The 24,092-nt window shown below is 51.5% G+C and overlaps 1 protein-coding gene across 1 annotated transcript; it reads right to left on the bottom strand.

Annotated features, from left to right (window-relative positions):
- Positions 1 to 305: 305 nt before the first annotated feature.
- Positions 306 to 22,796, bottom strand: PLPP3 (phospholipid phosphatase 3). The gene is made up of 6 exons (XM_026079912.1): positions 22,750 to 22,796; positions 21,486 to 21,684; positions 14,298 to 14,581; positions 13,413 to 13,470; positions 5,820 to 5,996; positions 306 to 481 (listed from the first exon to the last, which is right to left on the bottom strand). The coding sequence occupies exons 1-6, from the start codon at positions 22,794 to 22,796 to the stop codon at positions 356 to 358; spliced, it is 891 nt and encodes a 296-aa protein (XP_025935697.1). The 3' UTR covers positions 306 to 355.
- Positions 22,797 to 24,092: the final 1,296 nt, after the last annotated feature.

Genomic DNA, 24,092 nt, shown 5'->3' with positions numbered 1-24,092 from the left:
CCGTTTAGTGTTCATTAGGCTATGAACAATTTGGCGTTCACTACAACATGAACACTCAAACCAATTGCACATCCAGAACTCCGGCACCTCTCTTGGTTTGTTCRGCTTTTTTGTTTTGTTTTGTTTTGTTGCTTCTCACTGTTGCTTTCGACTTAGTTGAACAACCCCCCTTTTCATCCAAATGTCGCAAGTTGAAAAGACCACAGAGTAAGACTTTACTGGTCGGGCAAAAAAGTCTCTCCCTACATTCTACTGTCTGATGAGATTTGAGAGCAGCAGGTAGTTGCTGTCAGCAGTCATTTTTGCAAAAAAATAAAAAATAAAATAAAAAAACAAATCGGATTTTCTCAGAGGTCTACACCATGTTGTGATGGTTATTCCGTTCAATGATGTCCACAGGCGAAAGGATCTCCTTCCGGATGGGGGGTGGAGGCAGGCAAGTCTTTGTCTTGGGTTTGAAGAGATCTGAGACGTAAAACACCTGTAGAAACAATCGGAAAATGCARTTTAGCCACACTGGGAGGTGCTTTGCTCCAAATTTGGTTTACAGAATATATATGAATTTTTAAAGTGCCAACACGCTTTTTGTGCTATCAAACCCCTGCATAAAACGCGCAATGCTGTGAAATCGCGGGCGCCTGCTACCACCTCGCCGTGCGACACGGAGCAGGGCTCCGACCTCACAAAACACAGGGCCAACTCCACTACGAAACAATTTCATTTACCACCGCATGTAATGCACAAATCTCCACCAAAGYGGTTGAAAAGCCAGGAAACGGCTACCTGGGCCGTGTTCAGACACAGTGACAAAGTTTTCCAAACCGCTGCTCTGACTCACGCAAAGAGTGTTAGGGATTTAATCGGTGCAGAATAATTCATCCAGCCAGACATCAGGTAGGCAATTAAAAGCCTTAAAAAACAGAGCTGGGTAAGAAAAAGGGAATTATCAGCAGCGAGTCAAAGGTGAGTGATACTCTTTCCGCTTTTCTCACCGAAGCATCACCATGAAGCCAGGGGTTGGCCTGGACGCCCGCCTACAAGCCCAAGTCTACGGAGGGGAGGAGCTATTCCTGACTACTTTTTCCGAAATATCCCGTGACGTAAGCTTCTCCCGGATGTGAAAAAGCCGGCGCTCGACAATTTAGGGAGGCGGGAACACAATGAGAAACAAAGTGCTGGGAGGAAACTTCCACATCCTCCCTCGGCGGGCGCCGCGCGGCGCTYATCAGGGCTCCCGCACCGGTGCGCTTTCTCCCTTGCCAAACCTCAGCCCCGAGCCAGAAGGGAAAAGACTCAGACAGCGCCGATCCGCTGGAGGCGGCAAAAAAAGCAGCGAGGACTCCTCTGTAGTTAGGTGATACCAAAAACCCGCAGCTTCGGTCGTGCCGTGGTGTGTCTCCACCAACTGGCTCCGCTGGCCCAAATTGGCCGGCTCAGCTCAGATTTGGTTAAGACCGGGTAGCTCAGGCGTGAGCCCCTGCGGTGTTTCGCTTGAGCCGTGGCGATGGGAAGAGCAGCAGGCCATATTTAGAAGTTGTAGGAATCAGCAGCACGTTTGCATTTTCTTCTCCCGCAGTCCTTGGGTGCAACATCCAAGCACCAAAATAAATTGGGGAAAGGGCCAAGCTGCACAACTGAGTAATAGCAGACTAGGGTTTTCACATTGGGTAACAAGGGAGCAAAAAGCTTTTCACTTCTCGCTACTCTGTGTTTTCTAGCTATGCAGAGCCTTACGCAGCAGGTCTAGTCGTCCTTGGAAGCAACTTTCATGAGTTCCTATCAGAGCCGGGCAGATAAGGAGCTGAGCCGCGCAGCCAGCTAACCTGCTATAAATGGCAATTTATTTCCACGCTTGYGACTGGGGATGCAGGAAGCGGACTTGTTATGCTTCAGCTTTTATTGCTCAGTGGAAAAGCGTGGCGGGACCTGTCATACAAAACACATCTCTTGGTGTATACGCTGCTATCTGCATGGCTGGGTGCCCAAGGAGCTGGCAACGCAGCGCGCAGGGCATCCAAGCGGCAGGGCCTGTGCCGGCGGGGAAATAACAGAATCCAGCTGAACCCACAGCAAGTCACAAGCTTGAACCCGGCCTCTTGAAATAAGGGCTACGGCATCTCAGTGTAAAAGCATGTTTAACTGCTCTGGTAATACTTCTCTTCTCAGTTGCTAATAACTGTAAAAGCCCCATTTAGCTGGCTTTGAGTAATTCCGATGCCCTCTCTCTTACTTGCCCACCTCGGAAAGCTGGATTCAATCAAAAAGATGTCCAATTTCTGCACCGAGATAGCCATGACAAATCAATTTGTGGGAGGAGATTGCTCAGCACAAGAAGCATATGGGGACTGCGCTGAGCCTGGCCCTAATTTTGGACACAAATAAGTTACGGTGGAGTGTCATCCCGGGTATTTTAGCCTCTGCTGTGCTGTTGACTGCTTTTCAGGCTTTAATTCAGAGACCGGGTACGAGTCTTAATTTCTCTTTAAACTGTATTTCACTTTAACGTGGCTTGAGGTTATATAAACACTTATAGGAATCATGAAACATGATCTTTTAGGGTTAAAACTGTGTTAAATCCTCTTAATGCTTGAGCTGTTTAACACAAAAAAGGACTAATAAACGTGCAAAGTTTTTCACTTGGATTAGCTCCATTTCCTGTAGAAGGTGCTCTCCACCCATAAAGCAAACTTGACAGCAGAAGACTGAGAATGTGCTACACAAAGGAAGGCAATATCTTACATTTCCACTTAACAGTTCCTCTTCACTATATTGAAGAAATCCCTAATCACATACAGAAAGGTTAAAAAAACTAATCTGAGTTAACAAGAGCAACACCAAAAGGAATATGCCTCCTTAACGTGCCCCCATTTTCCTCTCCATCAGAAGAGACATAAACTACATGACACATAGTAGGCTGCCTACCACGCACATAAAAACTATTTCCATTTAAGAAATTCTCATCGTATTTCACCTTGGAACCAAGTAGAAATGTTTCATCAGCTGGAAGTGCTTGACATTAACGTCTTATGCTTGTTATTTCAGGCAGGGAAGGACAAACATGCCTGCTACAACAGAATTTGGATTTGAGCTCTGGCAGCCCTTGGAGATGAATCCTACAGTGGGTTTCCACCAAAAATTACAGCCTGATAACTACTGCATTTTAACGGCCCTTGACCATCACGAGAGTCAGATCTCAAAGGCTTCTGCGCCACGACGCAGCATCACTCCTGCAACTCATGTTGCAGACGGTGACAATGTTGTGATGGGGCCTGAAAGAGAGCGAGCTACAGCTCACCCCGTAGCAGCATCTGATGCCCCTCCAGCGCCATGCTTGCGAGTCCCCACTGCTGACATGAAAAAAAACCACCCAACAGTCGATCGCACCTCAGCAGTGGAYGCAGAGCCCGATCCTGAGCCTGGGGTTGTGCAAGCAGCCCCAAGCTCATGTTTAAGCCCTACACCTSAGCATCTTATTCTAACCCCAGGCAGTCCAACTCTCTGCCCGCACTAGCAATTGCCCAGCGATCTCTTGCTGCCACCTCCCAAAAGGAAAGAAAATCTACCAGCCTCTCCCATGCCAGCAAAGCAAGGTTCAGGAGAACAAGACCATCTTGCCCGTTCTTTGCAAGCTGATAAAAYGGGACAAGGTTTGGGTTTAAAGCTGGTCCCTAGGCCCAAGCTACCACCTTCCGCTGTTGCCCAAGACTTTTCCAGCCATTAAACCATGCCTGAATAGGGCATCRAGGGGCAACTGCCCGCTCCGCAAGCTGGCAAGGAAAGAAGACACACGAAAGAGCAGTGAGTGGAGCCGGGATGCCTGCGGCTAGTGGGGAAGGACCCTGTGTGTTCGTACTGCTCCCAGGCAGCTGCTTCCTATGCTGGTTCACCTCGTCGCAGGAAAACCACCCTACAGCAGCCACAGTGTCCCCTGCCCCGACCCTGCACCATTTGCCATCCGTCAGCGGGCCAGGGAGGAGACCGCCAGAGTCGCAGCTTGTCACTGGCCAGGAAGCATCCGAACGTCTGTCCGAGCGTCCGGAGCCCTGCTGTCCTTCAGAAGCTGCTGCTTTGATCCAGAGATCGACAGCCCGGTCCATGCTCCCGACATACTGCCCTTGTCCTGCTCTCCAAGCAGAACGGCACCCGGAGCGGCAAATACGTGCTTATAAAGCTGTCTGACTACCCGCACTCGGTGTCTAGACAAGCCCACGTGACACAAACCCGGGCACCTGACCCGAGGAAAAAGCGCTGCACTGTTCTGCAAGCTGCCCGAGGCCGTTGCTCCCCAGCGCTCTCAGCACTGACCTCTTGCTGCTTTACCTGACTGCCGGGATAGCAAAAGGCATCCGGGACTCCAAGAAACGCCCTGACGCTATTTGGATAAAAGACAGAGGAACCGCRATGGTGTCGCTCCTATAGGCACTAAAGCAGCAAGGTTAAGAAGAAAAACCCACATCTATACGTACACACACAYACACATATTTCTKTASRTTTCCCTCACTTGGAATGTGCTGGCCCTGTATGCCTTAATGGGACACYGGCACTAGGCAATGGCAAAACCCAACTACTAATGCCCAGAGGGTTAATAATACTATATAAAAACTTCTTAACAATGACATTTTCGACTTGACTTTAGAATATTATCAGCGAGGGGGAAGTACCCAAAGAGCCTGTTTTCTTTGCTTGCAAAATATATCATTAGTGGACTTAATTCCTTGCCTCCAGGTTTACTTTACTTTTAGATCAGTCGAAAAAAAGAAAACAACACACACACACACACACACACACACACACAGAAAAGACAGAAAGCGGTAAGCTTTCAAAACCTTGGTTTCGGGAGCTCGTACAGACACATAAATTCCCATAGCCCCCAGACTTTTGTTTCAGGGCAAGACGGCCCCGCTGCGAACAGCCACGTCGCTCCCCGCACCCAGCGCCCCCCGCTCTGCCTGCATTAAACACGTACATGCGTCACTTCGAGTTAAAGGACTGTGCAATCAGGTCACTCTTTTGAAAGCAAATTGCATGAGAACAAACCGGGCAGCTGCAGACAAGCAAGCACGGCTTTTGTTAACAGTTTTCTCACGAGCCCTTTTGCTACATTAAAAAAAAAAACAAAAAAACCAACAAAACGCGAGGCATCCTGCCACCCTGCAGCATAGCAAACACAAGGTCCCCGGTCCCTCGGGGACGGTTTGGGGCTGGATTCTGGAGGGGGGGAAGAACCATATTTGCAGCCACTCGAGACGCCCCGTTTGGGTCCCCACAAAGGGCTGGAAAACGAGCTGGCGAAGCGAACGGCACGGGCCGAAAGGGAAATATTCYCCTTCGCCTGCAAGCCGCCTCAGCCCCCGAGGAAAGCTTGTGGGGGCCAAGAGGCAGTGCCTGGCGCCCAGGCGGGCCACGGCCGCTCCGATACTCGCTGCGGCAGGGACGGGGGAGCGCGGGGGCGGCTGCCTGCAGCAGCGGCGGCGTCCGCACCCGTCCCGGGGAGCTGGCCTGCGCAGCGCGCGTCGGCAGGCTGACACGGCCCCCTGCTCTCGAGTCTCGAAGGTGCAATCGCACCRCTACCCGTGGCCAGCTGAGGCCCGAGGCCCTCGGTGCATGCTTGCAGGGCGCTGCATGCTAGCTGGCACGTCCCCGGCTTAGCAAGGACGTAACCCCCTGCATCCTGCTTCTGGGTTACGCGAGCTCCTAGCAGCGCGGGCTGGCAGGAGGCACTGGATGTGCTCAGCGGCGATGCAAGCCCTGCCCGCCTTTCCCCCCGGCGGCGTTTGCCTTCCGAGGTTTGTCCCCGAGCCCCGGCGAGCGCTACTCACCACGCAGTAAGCCACCAGGGCTCCCTGTGCAAACCCCGCCAGCACGTCGGTGGGGTGGTGCTTGTGGTCGGACACGCGGGACAGTCCCGTGTAGAACGCCATCATGACGAGCGTGAACTGGAGGAGGGGGCGAAGCAGGCGGGCTCCCTTCCACGTGAATCTGGCCTGCAGATAAAACTGTGGGGAAGAGAGAAGAAGAAAAGTAAGTTCGGGCTCTCTCTGCCGCGAGTGCAGCAGAACAGCAGCAGCGCCCTAAACAGCTCCCAAAACACATGCGCGCACGCGGGGCCCCGTTGCTCAAGGAAAAGGTAGTTTTTGGATAAAAAGGATGCGCCTCTCCAGATGCACGTGATCACCGTCACCCATGCGTTTGTAACTTCAGCCACACAGGACACAAAGGAGCAATAAATACAGTGCACTGAACCTAAGAGAACCACCCTGAGGATTTCCAGTTGCAGCTCCCCTGGCATTGCCAAGACCACTGATAATACGGATGAAAAAAAACGCAGTTCTCCAACATTTCCAGGAAGCGCAGGGAGGCTTCATGGAAATACTCCCTCCTACTTGGCCATAGGGTAAAAGCAATCCCTGGCTCTTACTCAACTCCCCCCATGGGGCCTCTATCYGATTTCCAGCGTTTGCCAGGGTGCGGAGTGCTGCCGGCACACAAAATCCCGGGGCCGCGGGGGAAGTCGCTGCAACTCGGCGAGGGAAAAGAAAACGACCTGACCCGAAAAAGAAGAAGTCGCTGTGACGTCAAATGGATATTGTCCCCCCCGGCAGTTATCTGGGGCTGGTTTCCGCTGCAAGCGGCGGGCGCAACCTGCTTCCCAGGTTCCTGTGGGAACCGGGGAAACCGAAGGGGAAGAGAGGACAGGAAAACGGGAACCTCCTGCCCGCAAATCAAAGCCGCGTGGAGCCCGTGCCCTGCCGCAGAGCGAGGAAGCGGAGCCGGGGCGGGGGCGAGGAAGGCCGCGGGTCAGGGAGGCCAGGACCTGCCGGCGTCCCTCAAATATAAACGAGAATCAAGCTCTCGCCCGCTTGCCTGAAGCCACAAGTAGCCTGATAACACTGTCTACCTATAAAAGCAGAAATAATGAGAAAGCTGATAAGGGGGAACCGCTATGTTGGCCGATTGAGCGTGCCCATCTTGTTGCATTAACATTTATTTACCCCTTTTGCAAAGAATATGCACAAGGCTCTTTAGAGGAAACGATGCATCGTGTCATTTGAATCAAGCAGATGCTTCCAATCATTCAGAATTGTTCGCCCATTAGGATTGAAGAGAGCAGGACCCAACCAGCTCGGTGCTGGCTCGTGCACGCTGTGATCCGGGGGGATACATCCGCACAGGCAGCCAGGCTCTGGGATCGGCACCGCGGCCCCATGCTGTGCAAACCTGTCCCCGCGGTGCCCAGAAGGATCTGAAAATGATTTAAAAAGTGCCACTGCCGAGAAGGTGCTTTCCCTTCCTCAGCCACTTCTGAGCTCGAATGCTTTAGCTGCAAGACAAACCCCCTCCTGCACGGTCACGTGAAGTGATTTAACAGCACGCACTTTATTCTGCCAGCAAACAGCAATGGGATGCGTTAGCAAGGAACTGTATCTTTACTTTGCAATGCTTAGGCTTCCCGAAAYTTCATTGCCAGGGGATTTATTCAGCCAGCGATCTGCCAGTGAGGATGAAGCACGCAGCCAGGATAGTGCTGGGAAGTATTCGGGGAAGGTGGCGACGGGGAGGGAGGGCAGAGGGCCCTGATGGGCTTGGAAAAATGCAAAAATCAAGTTCCACTATGTTGCTGCAGAGCAAAATCAGCTGAGTATTAGAGCTTGTAAACTGTTCTCCTCAGTTCTATCAGGAAGATTTGAGAATTCAGGGTTCAGGTTGTGTCCCGTGAAATCCCTTGAGAAAGAGAAATTTCCCAAGTTTGCTGCTGGCCAATCTGACATTTGTCCCCTCTTGATTCAGTAGGTCCCCTCAAACCCTTACATCCCACAAGCTAGGACTAAAYAGGCAAGTCAGAGGTGAGAGAGCAGAGTATTAAGTAAAAATCAGCAATAAAACACTAACACTGAATTCAAACATGCAATAAAGCAGACATATTAGGGGGTGACGTGATTAAAAAACAGTTCCATCAGCAGGAGAAAGACTGATGCCCGACTTGCTTCAGGTTTGTGCTCTGGGCAAATCGGCTTATTAACTAAATTATGCTCAGATTTTATCTTTTCTTTACAARCACTTACAAAACTGCCATCCTTTTCCTCGACCAGCCTTTGCCTCAGAGTACTCTGGCTCTGACACACAGGTCACGCCGTCCCGCTCCGGCAGCTGGCCGAAAGGGTCAGAACTCACTTGGGGCAAACCTTGCGCACGTTTGCATCGCGATGCCCCCTTCCCCTCCGTCCACCAGCCTCGCAGGCGCTTTACGACTCCCGAGCCCTGGCTGAAATCAGCCAAGTTCAAAAGTTATTGCGAGTTGCATACTGGCAGACTGACAAACACGCGGGGATGGTTTCCATAAGGAAAGCGGACTAAACAGTGCCAGGGCTGGTTCGCTTTCCGACCCGCTCTTTCCAAAACACCGCTCCGAATGGCGCGTCTCCTGCACGCACTTCTGCTTCGCCTCCTAAAAGGGGCACGAAGGCAGAGCGCGCTGCATTGCTCGTGTTAGGCGACACGCCGCGCATCTCGGGAGACGTAAAACCCCTACAAACAGGGCTTGTCTCAGGCACTGCGCTACAGATGTGAGGAGCCACCACTGAATTCCTTTTTATTGCCACAATAAGAGAGTCTCGCAAAAGTTGCTCTTTAGCTCTCCATTCATAAGGAACAACAACAACAACAAAAGGATAACAGCACTTTCATATTCCGCAAGTGCGTTGTGAGGATAAAGTACATCCTATATAGGAGACCGTGCTCCAGGGTGCTGAGGATCCCATAAGTAATTTAAAGGCTTGACTCAGGGTGCTCGAAACTTTGCTTTTGCCCTTGGTATGAAAGAAAAAACCTAGCTAATAAGAAAAGATCAAAAAGCAAAAAAAGACAGGGAGTCTGAAAAGGCCAGGATTTTCCTGGAACAGTAATTAGCACTATTACTGTGACATGGGAAGTTCCTGGCAGTTTATCCGAAAAYCTGCTTTTGAAACAGGCTGTGAGAAAATTTCAAGTGATCCCTGCAAAGCACTGCCAGGTTTTCACGGGAACATGGGATGGACAGAGTCCTCCCCCRGGGCGGCAGGACGAGCACGACCACAACCCGCGTTGTTCCCACTGCAGAACAACACACAGCCACAAAAAGTCAGGAACGCTGGACGGCACAAGCCTGCTGAACACGTGGATGAAACGAATTGCGACAATGTGCAGGAGGAGCCGTCTGGAGCTCCCATCCTCTGGCCGGCTTCTGGCAGGAGTGTGCTACCACACAACAGATGGCTTGAGGGACATTACATGGCCCTTCCTCTGCCAGGGGACTTCCATGGCCTCAGATCACCGTTAGTCTCCAAGGGGTTTTCTGCCGCCCGCAGATCCCACCCTACTTCACACCCTGCCCACCACAAGGCTGACCTCCCACAACCACGTCCTTTACTCACTGCTAAGATCTGCTTCTCGGAAATGGTTGGCCTTAGCGTGTTTCTCTGACTGTAATATTTGGACTTGACCTGAAGTTTCCTCCTTCTCCACCCCCATTTGCAAGTGGAGTGGTACCCAGGAGCACTACCAGGGCAAAATCCCTCCAACCCAAACTCACCCCTGGTGCAAGACCCTGGCTTGGCTGGGCAAAATCAGCAAGATGCTTTCAGCATCGTGGCGGTGGGCTGGCAAGGACAAGAGAAGAGCAAAGACCTCCTCGCGACGCAAGGATACACTGTTTGCCCATCCCTTCCCTTTGCTGACCGGATCATCTCAAACCGAAYGACTAGTGTTTAACCAGGGGCCAGCAGTTCAGCCTGCGTCCCACCTAAATCCCAGCCTTCTCAGTGGAGCCCGGCTTGAACCTGCCCCACGAAGAAGCACTCATGATGGCTGCTCACACGTGGGGCCAGCGCGGGGCCATGGGTGGGACAGGGTAAGGACGTTTGGGGAAATCTCAGCTCACTTGGCACACAAGGCACAGAAAGCAAAACCCACTCTGTGAACCAGACACAAGGAGCATCAACACCCCCAGCTAAACCCATGGCTCCCAGGTAGCAGCTGCAGCAGCATCCTCCCACCTGCCGTGGGAATATTATGACCAACTTGGCAGCACAGCTCTGCCCCGGCCCCGATGTAATTCCATTTTATTCACTAACTGAGGTCATCCCAGTCCACGAACACCAAAGAGTTTCCTTTGAGCAGGCATAATTCAACATTATTAGGACCTTACCTGCTCTTCAGAAGTTCACCCCTATACCTTGACTTCAGTAGGAAACCCCGACACAAAACCTCACGTTCACCAGAAGACACAAAACCCAGCAACATCTGTCATTTTTTATATAAACCAGAAGAACACACTAAAACCTAGTCTGATCTGAAGTCTTCAACTTCACCCAGCAACCCACACTAAATCCAGAAGCTGCCCTGCTTCACTCCCATTTTATCCCGAATTCACCAACGTTGGTAAGGGCATGGATGAGCCTTTCAGGACGATGCATCCTCTGTGCAGTTATCTATGATTTCAGGGAACTGAGTGCTGTAAAAAAATCAGTATTAGGGTTTCGTGGGCTTGGCTGGAGTGAAGGACACCCACCAGGGCATGCTGAAGACTCCCCGTTTACAGGCAGGCGATGCTGCGAAACAAAACTGTGCGGTGTGGGCCAGGTCCAGAGGGCTGCGCGCAAGGCGGGCGCGCTTGCCTGCCTCCTCCTTCCACAGCCTGCTATAAATATGCRTTACGGGTTCGCTCAGCCAAGGAGCAACAAAGCAAGGAAATTTAAGACCAAGAGGATTACCCAAGTGTAATTTCCCCTTTTAAATTTTTATACAAAAGGCCTGATGTTAATTRGGCATTGCTGGTGACAAGAAGACTGCAGAAAAATTGCAGTCCTGAAGGCTCAGTGTTTATAAGTAAATCCCAGGAGTTTTTTACCGGGTTGTAAGTGCCTTTCTGTGCAACTTTTCCCCTAAAGCCCTCTGGCGCTTGGCGTGCATTCGCATTTCCCCAACGGGAGCCGGTGGCTAAACCACTTCTCCCTACCGGCCGCTCCACCGCTGCAGCGCGCAGCGGAGGCAACCTAAACGCGTGGCTGCACAGAAGGTTTTGCACACCGCGCTGACGCCTACGAGAGCGCACGCAAGCGCACTCCCAAGAAAAACCTCCTCCTGCCCCTGTCCTGACACTCGGCGTTCGAAATGGGGCTCGACTTGAAGCGCGGGGAGAGGTGGCGGCTTTCCCTCGACAAACCGAAGCTTTCTGGCCCACGCGACCTTTGGTCAGGTGGGCCTGCAAGCTTTAAAAGAGTCATAATCCCAAATGTGCTGTAAGATTAATGCTAGGGAACACCAGGAAAACGAGGAAGTGACTTCGCCTCTAAAAATGAGGTATTGTTTAATACGGAGTTTAGGAAGACACTGCACTTACTAACCCGTTACATTTCTGCAGTAATCACGCGGTCCCGCAAATGCCCCCGAAAGTCCTTTCTTTGGGGGCGCGACGGTCGTCACGGCCAATGCCCCCAGCCTGCAAGAGACTCCCGGGAAACGCGGCGGCTCCCCTTTTCCAGCGGTCCCCGCCAGCTCCTCGGGCACGGCGGCAGCCTGCAGCAGCTTCTCGGGCACCGGGGAGCAAACGCTTTGTTCAGATTGAGCTGATCCCCCCGATTAAGCCGACGGACGYGATCTCCTCGCGGCATCTGCCTGGCGGAACAGGACAGCGCTGCAACTTTGCTGTTTCAAGCAAGTCGCCAAAAAAATCTGCTCATGCGACCGGCTGGGCAAGGGGAAAGAAAACCCGCCAGGCTAACGGAGCCTCTTTTTTTTTTTTTGCTATCACCAGCCTGTCCAGCGGAAAAGCTTGTTCTTGCCACGCAAGGTCTCGGCCCATCTCCGGCGGCAGGACAGCAGCGGGGCCGGGGCCGGGGTCAGCTCCGGCGCCGAGAGCTGGGACGCCCCGGAGTGAYGGAGAGCAGGGCGCCGCGGGACAAGCCGAAGGGCTCATTTCCTCCCCTCCGATTTACGACCCAACAGCTAGCGTAACTTTTCCGYCACTTTTTAAGGCGCGGAGCCAGGCGAGGGGTCGCCCATCCGAGGGCTCGAGCGGGCGGATGACGAGCCTGGGGCGACAACCCCCAGCCCCAGGCAGCGGCGAAAAGCCACTTTCRAAGCATGGTGCAAACCTAAGAGGAAGCCTGGCAGCAGGCATCGGTGCAAACCAGCGTCAGAAAACAATACGCTAATTTTTTTTCCATTGCTCAGCGCCGGCACAGCCCCGGAGGGTTTTCCCTCAAGGAAGCCCGGAAGATTTGTCCCCCGCCCCGAAGGAGCCAGCAGAGCAGGTCCCCGCGCACAGCCAGGCATCCCGCTCGGCTTCCCAAAAAGGGCCGGGAGCAGCATCGCTTAAAAGACACCCCGGGGACATCGCGCCCCAAAGGATAACCCGAATGTCACCGGCAGCCCTTGCTGCTTCCCGACGGCAGGCTCAAAAGCAGCCCAGGAAGCAGGGCTGCCTCTGCCGCCGGGCTGCAGAGCTCCCTGGAAATAAATGAACGATCCCCCCACAACCAAACTCGGCTCGGAAAGTTTCGCAAAACCCCGCGGCTGCGACTTCTGCGAAGCACCACGGCGGCGGCGGCTTTGGCACGGCGGCCGGCGCGTCTCCCGGCTGCGAGGGGACCTCTCGCCCCCGGCTGCCGGCGCGGCCGCTGCGTGTGCGCACGCGGGCGGGCGAGCAGGGCTCGGGCCAGAAGGCGATTTGGTGGAAGCAGTGATTTTTGTTGGTGGAGAAAAAACAACCCCCCCTCCACCCYGAAACAGCCTGCAAAGCTTTGTAATTAAATTACAGAAACTGCTTCCCGCCCAGGGCGGGAGAAATCCAGGGATTAACAAGCAGGAGGGAGCAGCGGTAATTTATCTTTCCAGAGGGCAAAGTAAAGGCGTGGGGGGGGGGCAGTCCTGGGCGTAGATAAATAGAAGTTCACATTTAATGTTTTTCTAAGTGCAGTGCCGTTTCTTTGCTTTCCAGGCTGAGGTTGCGGGAGATACGGGGGGGGCCACGAATCTTTAAAAGAACCCGAAACCTTTTTTCTCATTTTTCTTTCTTTTTTTTTTTTGCACGAATCGCCACCCAAATCGCCTCTGCAGAAGAGCTTGCCGGAGGCGCCCGGAGAAGCGCGGCCGGCGCGGCGCGGCGCGGCTGCAGCAGCTCGGCGCAGGAAGCACCTTGGCACGCCGCGCTRTCCGCGGCCCGAGCGCAGGAAGGGCAGAGCCCTTTCTCGTCACCGACGGAGGGAAGCGAGGCCCGGCCCCGGGCGCTCTCGCATCCAGCCGGCGGGCTGCTTCACCTGCTCGCCCGAGCCGGCCAGCTTCTGGCTTTTTTCCCCCTCTTTGCTAAGGATGCGGGGGATGCGTCGGAGGGAGGGAGAAGCAGCTGGGTCTCAAATAAGGCTGAGGTTACTTACCACCAAATAAAGCATGGTGTAGAGGGAGAACGACGCGTGCCCCGAGAAGAAGGACTTCCTGCAAAACAAAGAAGCCGCCGCTATATTACAACGCTGCAACGCTAGACGCGASGCAGCTGCTCGCCTGCTGCTACGGAGAGGGGGCCGAAGGCAAGGGGACGGGGGCCACCGCAACCCCCCGGCYGCCGGAGCCGGGCAACCCCTGTTGCTCGCCCTGCTCGCTCCCGGGGGCAGAACGGGAGCGGACGGGCAGGATGTGTGCATTGTTCCTGCCTTCCTGGCGCAGCCGTGGGACAGCGCCGCTGCTTCCAGCACAGCCCGATAACTCATCGGCCAGCCTCAAACAACCAGGAAATCGTAAAGAAATCCAAAAGGCAGCCCTCCTGCGGTCGCTTGCCCGCAGCCCGCGAAGCGGCCCCCTGGAAACGTCGGAATGAAGCATCCGACGAAGCGGCTAAAGGGCTCGGGGGCATCGGGCTGGCGGCTCCTCCTCGGCGGCGCTCCGCGCGCAAGAAACCCTCGCCGCGCTGCTCCGTGCGGAAGTCCAAGCCGCTCGCCGTTAGCTCAGCTCTCCCGGTGAATTCCCGCATTGAGCAACAGCTTGTGGAACAATAGCGTAGGAGTAAACAGAGAGGAAAAGGAGGATTATTCAGCAGAGCTCGGCAGCTCCGGAGGGAGGCTGCCTGGTGCTGGTGGATGAAGTTACGGCCTTCCCAGAGAAAGAAGCATTCAAGCGATCTACTGCTGGCGGAGAAGCCCTGAGAAATATTTTGTGCGATACGCCATTTTGGCAGCAGCAGCAAATCTTTTATTTATTTATTTATTTATTTATTTATTTGCTTCTTAGGGCAAAAAAACCCCCCACCAACCACCAAGGGCTCTCACCTGGCTTCCTGGACCTTGCTGTCGTTTCCCCGACACGTGTAGTTCTGAATGTAAACTCCCTTAGCGCAGTTGATCGTCGAGAAATCGAGATCGCAAACGTCCAGGAAATGGGGTCGCAAGCGCCCGACGGACACTTTGGCAATGTCTGTGAAGGACTGGCTGATGGCACAGCCGAAAACGAAGCAGCCCACTTGCTTGTACAGCGCCGCCACGTACGGGTTCTGGATGAAGGATCGCGACTTCTCCTTCAGGTAGTGGATCCGGTAGAGCTCTCCCGTTATAATCTGGCGGGGAAACACCGGAGAGAGGGGCATACGGTTAGAAAGCAGGAAAGATGCTGCGCGCAGCCGCTCACGGGGGACACGTGCCCAGCTGAGGCAGCGAGACAAACATCTGCCACTAAGCAAGCGGCGAGATCCCGAACTCAGGCTTAAACAGGCTGGTTAACGACTTGTCGGCCGAAAGCCAGAATCGTGTCTCATGCAGAAGGCAAGTAACTTTCTGAACAATACATATTTATCCATAAATCCCTTCCTGAAAGCCAGCTCAGACGAAGTAAGTACGATTTGCCTGTAAAGGAGCTACGAGATGTCATCAGCCCTCAGGCTGGCGATAGCATCTCAGGCGCAACCCTGGCTAAAACAGACAAACATGCTTCTGCACGAGCAGGGAGCTCTGCACCAGCAGGTCTTCCCCAGGCACCTCTCTGCCCGTGCCCCTGCCCTGCTTTCCCAAACAGGTGCCTAGAGAAACCACCTTCACGCTTTCTGTCCGCAGAGTCAATGCAGCCCACGTGAACCACCTCACCAGGGCACAGAAAAACGGGCATCCCTGCAACTGGATGGCTGCCACATGGACGCTGCACCTCAGCTGACCTCTTCAGATGGAGAAGACCATCGAAGAAGTGCTCCCAGCAAGGTCGGCCTGCGAGAGACCTCGGACACCGCTGCTCTTCCTAGCACTAAACCACCGCCGCGTCCAAGCATCCTTTYTGCGTGCATGCACGATGGTGGGACAGAAGAACACTCTCCTTTCCCAACCGGTCGCTGCATGAAGCCAGCTGCCCGTTCCCAGCAGCAGGGGAAGCAACAGGACCCCCAGCAATGTCCTATTTTGCACAAAAGAACTGCAGCGGTGCCCCAGATCTATGGGGGTGTAATGGAAACACAAATTTACCCTAAAACAGATAAAGAATCGGTGTTTGTTTGGGCAGGAGGGGCCAGAGCCATTGAGGCAAATTGTTTTTGGGGGAAAAAAAAATCAAATGACTTCAGAGCCTTATTATCTTCCTCTCTGAAAACGACAACAGGCGAAGGCTCAGAAACCCCCAAGGTTTTCAGATTCTGGCCCCAAATTTGCAGCCACCAGGCCCAATTTGAACAGTGCAAAGCCTTCATAAACACCAGGTATTTCTGGGAATTCCAAGGGGTCTCGCAGTTGCTCAGCAGCGAATTATGTATTTCTCGTGCCCCTTACGGGGGTGTTGGGTCCTGACAACGGTGCCATAAATCTCCGTTATGAACCAGAGGGCCCGGCTTCTTGTAATCCTAACTCTTAAAAGGCCGTTTAATGAAAATCAGGCTGTGAAATGAAGTCCAAATGTCTCACCTCTCCGAAAGAGGCAAAGGCTTAAATTGTTCTCGGTCGCGTTACACACCTACTTTTTGAGCTCCCGATTTACAGCTTTAGGATTTCATTCATTACTTTAAATGTTTTTATACCTGAGCAGTAAAAGAAGGCGTGTTTTTTTTTTTTTTCCTGCCGCCCCCTGCCCCCTTGGCTGCTCCAGTCGAAAGGACTGCGATACGAAATTTAACTGTCAGGAAAAAAGCCTTCACGTTCAGCCCTTGCTGAAACAGCCAGCACTATCCCTCCCCGCGTGGCAGCCCGCCAGCTGCAGGCAGGAGACACGGCTCCCCTGCCTACCTTTTTAAAAGCTTGGCACAACATTTGGAAAGCCATAAACTGGAAAAGCACGGCAATTAGCCTAAGAGGAGATGAAACCGTATCATTGTTTGAACTCTCTAGTACCGCGGCTTGGAAAACAAAGGTTGACCCAAAGCAGCTGCAATTACAGCGAGGCAGGCTTTATCAGAGGGAGACACAACTATGATAATAAAAAATAAAGACCAGGTCAGAGCTTCCACTAGCATGTTTTGCACAGAAATGTGCTGGGTGGCTGCGCTGCCACCCCAGGTTTGCAAGTCACAGCTAAGATCTGCTCTTGGGAGTCTGGTCCGGACCAAGCGTTGTCCAGGGACCTGCAGCTATCCTGATCCAGAGTCTTTTTAACCCTTGCAAGTGCCAAAGACTGTGTAGATGATGGTTCATCTCCATTTTGGACTATCTTCAAATACAAGCTGGCAGCCAGGAAATATATTTGCAGGAGAGAGGCCGGTCCTCCCGCCTGGCTGCCGTTCCCGTGTCTCGTGGGGCTGGCTGGTGTATCCGGCACAGCTCGAGCATCCCTGTGGGCTGCCACCACGTGCACCAAGAAAGGTGCATGGTCGCCCACCACAGCCTCCCAAGAGCTCGGGCGCCTAAATTCACATGGAGAAGAGCTGCACGGCTCAAAATGTGTGGCTTTTGCAGAGGGAAAAAATGAACTGAATCGAGGATGGCATCTGAAACCTGCCCATGTTATTCAGAGTTCCCAAACAGATGCTCTTAAACCCAAGGCTCTTGGCTGGTGAAAGACGTGACCATTTTAAACAGGGACCGACAAAAGTCTGGGGATTAATATTCTTCTCTCCCCGTTGGTGGTCTTGGTAATTGCACACATGTAGCAGATTGTAAATCGGAGACTTCATTCCCTCACTAACACGACGCTGGGCAACCATGAGCCCTCCCCACTTAGTTATAACCATGGCTCAACCTTAATGAGAAGCTAAAATTGGGTGAATTTGGTTTTTGGCAATGCTGTCCCTGATAAAACATGGCAGGGAAAAACTAATGCAGCACAGATGGGCACAAACTAAAAATGCATCCTGAAAAAGCAAGTCTTAAGAGACATTAAGCTCTTCTTCTGCCTTGTGTCTCTGGCAAGTCATTTGCCTGGGATGTATGTAGTGCCTATATGAAGTGCGTAATTCCCAGAGGGAATTGTCAGAAACACTTAAAGATGGTCATTAGTGGGAAGCCAACACCAAACTTTTCTCTGTTGACGAATGCCTTTTGCAGATTTGTGCTTCTCAGGCCTATTCCATCATTGTCCTAAGTCATCATCAGTGATCCAATTAGCCTGTAATTGCTTTTTGAATCTTTCTAATCAGTTAGGTCTCTGGTGTATTGTTCGGTGTGTCTAATCACATWGAAGCGTATCGCCTTTAACTGTAAAACATTCAGCTAATCCAGTTATGTAACTTTGATCGTCCAGGAAATTAATTTTCTTGGGTATTTTTCTGTACGCTTTCACGATCTGTCAAAGACACAGACCTGGGGCTGAGCAGCAGCAATATGGATGAAGAGGCTCACAAAGTGGAGAAGAGCACCTTCTGCCCTGAGGTCACGGGTCCAGACCCAAGTCCTAGCTGGAAAACCCGGGCAGTCATCACCATCTCAAGGCTGTTCAGCAGCCCGTGAGCAAATATATCTGCGGGGGCTTCAGATCAGAGGGTGCAAGGCAGCAGGATGGCAGAAAGCTCTTCAGGGATCTGCACGGAGGCTAAGCTGTGGTCCTCCACGGAGGGTGCATTGGAGGCAACGACCGCCCCTCTGCACAGCCAGGCCAGCAACTGGCCCGTTGGCTCTCCACCACAAGCTTACGAGTTGGCGAGCGTGCAAAAGCCAATGGTCCACAGCATGGCCATCCTGGGGACAGTCAACACTCCTCCGTGCCCCAGACGGTCACATTAAACATCTCCCAACAGCAAAAGCATTTAGGAGAGATCGGAGAGCACAAAGCCCAGGGGCAGGAGCCTCTCAAGGGTCATCTGCATGCATAATTGCAAAGAGGGAAGTTTGCCTTAAATCAGTAAATATGTAGGTTTTAAAAACAAATGCATATCCTCTTATGCCCTGGTAGAAGCAAAGGTCTTAGCCTCTGATGTTTACTTAACAAGAACTCTGGGTGTCTTCGAGCCATTTAAAACATGACCTGGACCTTTTGCTCTGGCCTAGACTGCCAATGACGCCATTTAAAGCACGAGTGTGAAATTTTGGCTTCACTGACCAAAATCCCATCTCCCTGAAAGTCCTCATACTGCTGTCTTGGCTTTGAAAGGCAAATGTTTTGAGTGAAAGGAGAGGAATCAGTACTTTGTGGATTTGGAAGGAATTCCTATTATGCTACAATAATTCTGGTATCAGGGTTACATCTGAAAAAGAGGTCAGACTGACTTGAATTTTCCATATATCCTGCCATAGCAAAGAAATCTGTTCCTTCAATTCCTCGTTAGCTATTTGTATCACTCAACAGCAAATAACTGAGCTTTTGAATTTATCTTATTAAGTTACATTTGTTGTGGGCACAGCGAAACCAGTGCAGAAACATCTAATTCTTTGGGGGATTTTCTTTTCCTTTTAATTGACCTGCTATTTCATGGTAGAAAGCTGATGGATCCAAGAGGCAGCTGATTATGTTTCCAGCTTCGGTTCCAACTCCTGTATTTGCCACTGCCTCGTTACTGATCAGAAGCCCMCTCTGCATGGAGCCGCAATGACGACAGGTCAGGCAGTAATGCGAAAATGAGAGGCTTTTTCATTTTACTTTTATGGCTTTTCCACACGCAGGGGTAATTCACCTGCAGGGTAAAAATTCTTCTGTTTATAGATTTGGGGGTTTTGTCGCCTGTCGGGGTTTGTTCGGAGGAGGGAGGGGAATAAGAACAACGCGGTGTCGGGGACCGCTTTTGCTAAGTGGATATATCGGGCAAGGAAACGGCGTGGAGATCGATGCAAGGTGACAACTGCAAACCCACAGACCATTTCCACGGAAATAAAAAGGACAAAGCCCAAAAAGGCAGAGCAGGGATCAGCACCTGGGTTCGGTAGACCAAAGCGCTCACACACTGCAGAGACGCGCTGGGCTCCCCGGAAAACACCGTCAGCCTCCGTCCACGCTCCCACGCACGCCGGCCACCTGCATCCTGCGCCACCCCAGCGCTCGGGCTTCCCACGGGCAGGGCGACGTCTGCCCACGGCACCCGAAACCGCGCAGCAAGCGGAGACGTGGCTGCTGCACGGGCCCGAAGGCGCAGCGAGGGGAAGGCACCTGGGATATTTATGGCTCGAGTCAGCAACGCGGGTGTAGAGGGTATTGCCAGCGCAGACACCGTGTCGTGCTAAGGTAGCTACTGGCCATGGCATTGCTCCTGCAAGAAAGGATGAAAGCCAAGAGGGGAAAAGAAGTGCTTCTGACTGCCACGTTTCCAGAAGGAACAAGAGGAAGGCAGCTTGGACAGCGTCTTTCGGAAAACACCTGAGCTGCGCTGGCAGCAGGCGGGAAGGGAATGTAGGTACTTTTCATGAAGCAATCCTGGGGAATTTCACGTTTCAATGGAAGTGTTTCAACAACGCTCAAAAGACAGGTCTTTCACGCTGCCTGAGAACGGGACGCATGCTAGCGCAAAGCCACCTTTTTAAAACCCAAGCGGGGCGGAGGGTCTGGGTCTTTCACCCACCACAGATCAGAGCACCCATCAGTTAAGTCAGGCCGGCCAGCAGCGGCGTGCAAAAGTCTACAGCTGTGCAGAGGACTCAAGCGGCGGCGCAGAGCCAGGGACGTATCGTCCGAGACCGGCCTCCCCACGGGTGTCCCCAGAAGGGCTGCTGCACTCTCAGTACCCGGGCAGTGATGGGTCTGCCACGTTCAGGAGGGTTATTGGACTTATTTCTCAACAGCAGACTGAGCTTCACCTCCTGATTTCATTTCAGCATTTGCTGACAGTGGCACAGAGCCCTATCCAGCTATCTCCACCCACGCTCAGGTACCCGACCAGTGGGTGCTGTGGCTGTCCGTCTGCGCGTTTTCATAAAGAGAGAACATTAGGAAATGGCTTCGCAGGGCCACTGACTGAATTCATCTTTTTGGCTGAAATATAAAGCTCTCACCATGCAATCATTTCCCAGCACAGCTCTGGGAGTCCTGGCAGGAGAAAAGAAATGAGAAGACACTGGGAAGGTGGCATATTAACTACTTCTTTTTACGGTTAGGGCCATGGGAATAAGCTCCCCCCAGTAGCTTTGAACTGCCTTTATAAATATAGCTGTGATATACTATGTCTGAAAATCTAATACCAACCCGTGAAACTTTTCCAGGCATTGGTTAGCTGAAAAGATGCATCTTTTTTTTTTAAGTCTTATAAAATAGGCAAATACCAGGAGTTATTTGAATAGGGACAAACCATGCCAAGTCCTTACTGACGCTCAAGCCTTTCTGCTTCTGTGCTGAGTTACTACTGGAGGGTGAAAAGGCTCCCGTATTGTGGAGCTCCCAGACTTGCCCAAACAGCTTTGGGCCTGTTTGTGCGCTGCAACAGTAATCTCATTCCTCCCATCACAAGCTTTCATCGGCAAATGTTTACAGCTTTGGGCTTAGGCGGAAGTCAGATAATGGCACAGCGGACGTACACCTCCGAAGACCGGGCGGACACATCAGCAAGACGGTTAAACTCCCAATGCCAACACTTGGATGGAGAGCAGATCGCTCCACCGTCCCACTCTACTTTGCATTAAGGCCAGTGAAAACCTTGACTTGAAGAGGAGCTTAATGCCATGCAGGCCTTTTAGCATTTCTCTTTTGACTACCCAGGTATGGGACCGTACCCAGCTCTACTGTGGCCTCCAAGCTAGGGAAGTCTCCCGCAGCGATCTCGGCCACCCTGCACTGCAATGAGTTTCTCATCATCAGTTCATCTCACAGGGATCAAAGGGCTTTGGGATCACCTCTGGCTGGTGACCTGATCAACTAAGCTAAAGGCGGAAAGCTTTGTGTCTTAGGATTGACCCCTAAGTCATCCCTTCCTGGGGTTGATACGGGGTTTTTCAGTTGTTCGAAGCATAGTCCTAACAGATCCTTACAAATGCACGTTGGAGAAGAACATTTCAAATGCAGTGCTTTGGTACGGGTCGCCAAGCTGTCTGCGTTTCGGTGATCTGGGAAAGCCCACGTTGGTGCTAGCGGCTTATGGAGCTGACAAAAAGACATTGGGGGTGCCCAAGAGAGGTGGATTCGGAGGCAGTACTTACGGCGAGGATGGTGATGAGGATGCCCGCAGCACACAGCACTGCATCGTTGATCGTCTCCATTTTCAGAGGGTACTTGATACTGTCATCGTCGCAGTAAAAGCCCCGCTGATAGGGTTGGATTGTGCTTGTTTCAATGATCAGGAAGGGCAATCCGGCTAGAAAGAAGGGGAGACAAGAACAAAACAGATCAGTGACACAGCTAAATACGAACACTCTCCAGCGGAAAAAAAAAACTAACTAGAAAAACCCTCGCAAACAAGGCAGCACCATTCCTCATGCTTTTCTTTTCATATTGATATCTTTCCAAAGCGAACAGCTTTGGGATTTGTTTTTCCAAGTTTCTCTTGCAGGAGAAAAAGGATCTCTTCTGTTATGGTTATCATATGCCTGCACTGCCTCGTTTGAGTTAAGCCTTGTGCGTTGCAAATATTAACTTACAGGAACGGACACCAAAAGCAGTCCCTCTGCAAAAAGCCATGAAAACGAATGTGGCACTTTTCTCCACAGAGGGCTTGATGCTCCGAGTCCAGCGGACTCTTTATTTTGGAGAAATACAGCATTGCCTCCAGCTTAGAAGAGCAGCACTGGAGTATTTTCCTGCCCGATGTTCCCTTGGGCTGAGCACACGCATGCTCTGTGCCTCAGTTTCCCCATCCATCTTTGCTGCCAGGCTCATCACCAAGAGGAGCAGTATGTCCCCACCAAAACAATCCCAAAAAACTCTCTGAAACCCACTCACAAGCCACGACTTAGAGGAAACTCTCCTCCCACTCACGCAAGGAAACCCACATAAGGGGAAATAAGCACACCAAACGAAACACAAAAAACATAAGCCACGTTGGCTGGAAGATGCATCTCATTTAGGCAGGCAAAGCAGAGCGGTTCATGCTGTCATTTGGCCAAAACAACAGGTCTCACACCCAGATTTTACAAAAAGCGCTAGGGAATATTTGTTGGCTGCTGACTTGCTTAAGCATTGGTGGTTTTGTTTACACACCTGAAGCGCTACGAGATCAGAGCTTTTCTCTTTTAAAATTACAAGGGAARCGCTGTTAGGTTTTGTGAACTTGCCACGGTGTATTTTTAGTGATCATGATCAGCTATAGGTAATTAGCAAAGGTATCATCCCGAGAGTTAAAAACCTGAGTGTCATCAAAACAATATTCCCCGTCTGCATGCAAACAAGGTTTTGCATTTTACTTCGTGCAAACCATTTTGGCACCTTTTGTTGCACTTCTAATAGGATTCTCTAATCCAGGATTACTAGGGTTTTTCGTTGTTGTCGGTCTTTACAAAAAGGACAGTCCCCATTATCCATCTCCCCCTCCACACGAGCAGACATATCCCACGCAGATGTGAACTCTCCCCTCGGTTGGTACCTGATCTGCTGGAGATATTTSTGTAACGACTCTGGCAACGGGTTAATTACAAGCACTGAAGCCTGCGCTGCTCGGAGGGGCGGTTCGGTTCACAACGCACGCGCGAAGCCGAATAAAGGTTGCAGAGCTGCCTGCTCCGCTCAGATTTTGCAAACAAAATCAGACATCTCRTGTGAATCCAGTTGATCTTCGTTCCACTATTTAACCGTTTTGATACGTAGCCAGTTTGGCCCTGAAAAGTACCTCTTATGCCAGCAATATGATATTAATAGGCCACTTAAAAAATCCTTAGCTTCCCAGTGAAAAATTGCAGTAGAAAAGCTAACGCTGCTCGGTGCGATCCAATTTCACATCCACTTGAAGCGGCAGCGTAACGGTTGAACTTGGGGAGTAGACATGCCACGGTTACGTGGCTTATTGTTATTTCTCCAGTTCCTCTTGTTAATAGCTTTCACATGACAGGTCTGTAAAACACATGTTCCCACAGACAATAAAATACATCTGAAAGCTAAAACTGGCTTGAAAAAGAAAAAAAGAAAAAAAGACAATAGTGTTCCTATATATTATGCGAACGCAGGAATAATAAAGATTTGTTTTCCCTTCGTTCATTGAACAGCATGGGGTAGTATTTCCGCGTTTCAATTATATGTACGATTGCCACAGCTATAATAAGAGTGCGACTGACCTATATGGCATTTTTTCTTAAAGTGCACATAGGCATCGTTTAGAAAATCCAATGGTTTTGTTTTCTCTCCTACAAACTTGTGGTTTAGTGGGATATTGCCAATCGAGTCTTGACATTTTTCCAGCAAAACAGTAACCTCAGATTCCCTTTTTTTTTTTTTTTTCCTTCCCTCTCCCTTTTTTAAACATGAGAAACATAAACATACTCTCCATAGCTGAACGGATATTACTTAGAAGACATAACATGCCCCCGATTCCGAGGCCTGGGTGAGAGGCTGCTCTTCCAGCTGCAATTACCCACGCGACAGAGGGCCCCGGTCCACACCGAACCGTAAATTGTGCTAGAGATGCCTCTTCTTCCAAGGGATTATTTCTTGGAGCACAGGTTGTCTAAGTGACTAGGTCACCACCCACATTTTTTTGGCAACGGGGCTCCAGCACAGAGAAGGCTGCGTTGGTGCCAAAAGGCATCCGGAGAATGGGTTTTGCAGAAAACGCTTCAGAGGGAAGTCTGGAGGAACACGGAAAATTAAATGCGGAGAGA

The sequence above is a fragment of the Apteryx rowi genome, unplaced genomic scaffold (genome assembly GCF_003343035.1).
Source record: "Apteryx rowi isolate R43461 unplaced genomic scaffold, aptRow1 scaffold_503, whole genome shotgun sequence".
In the NCBI taxonomy this organism is placed as follows: domain Eukaryota; kingdom Metazoa; phylum Chordata; class Aves; order Apterygiformes; family Apterygidae; genus Apteryx; species Apteryx rowi.
The sequence above is the reverse complement of the archived record's forward strand: the minus strand, read 5'-3'. Positions and strand labels throughout refer to the sequence as shown.

Coding starts and splice junctions, on each gene's coding strand:
- PLPP3 (XM_026079912.1), bottom strand. CDS start 22,796: ATGGGGACTGTCCTTTTTGTAAAGACCGACAACAACGAAAAACCCTA. Junction 5,997..13,412: donor ACACCATGCTTTATTTGGTG/GTAAGTAACCTC, acceptor TCTTCCCCACAG/TTTTATCTGCAGGCCAGATT. Junction 482..5,819: donor CCCTGGTGGCTTACTGCGTG/GTGAGTAGCGCT, acceptor TTGTTTCTACAG/GTGTTTTACGTCTCAGATCT.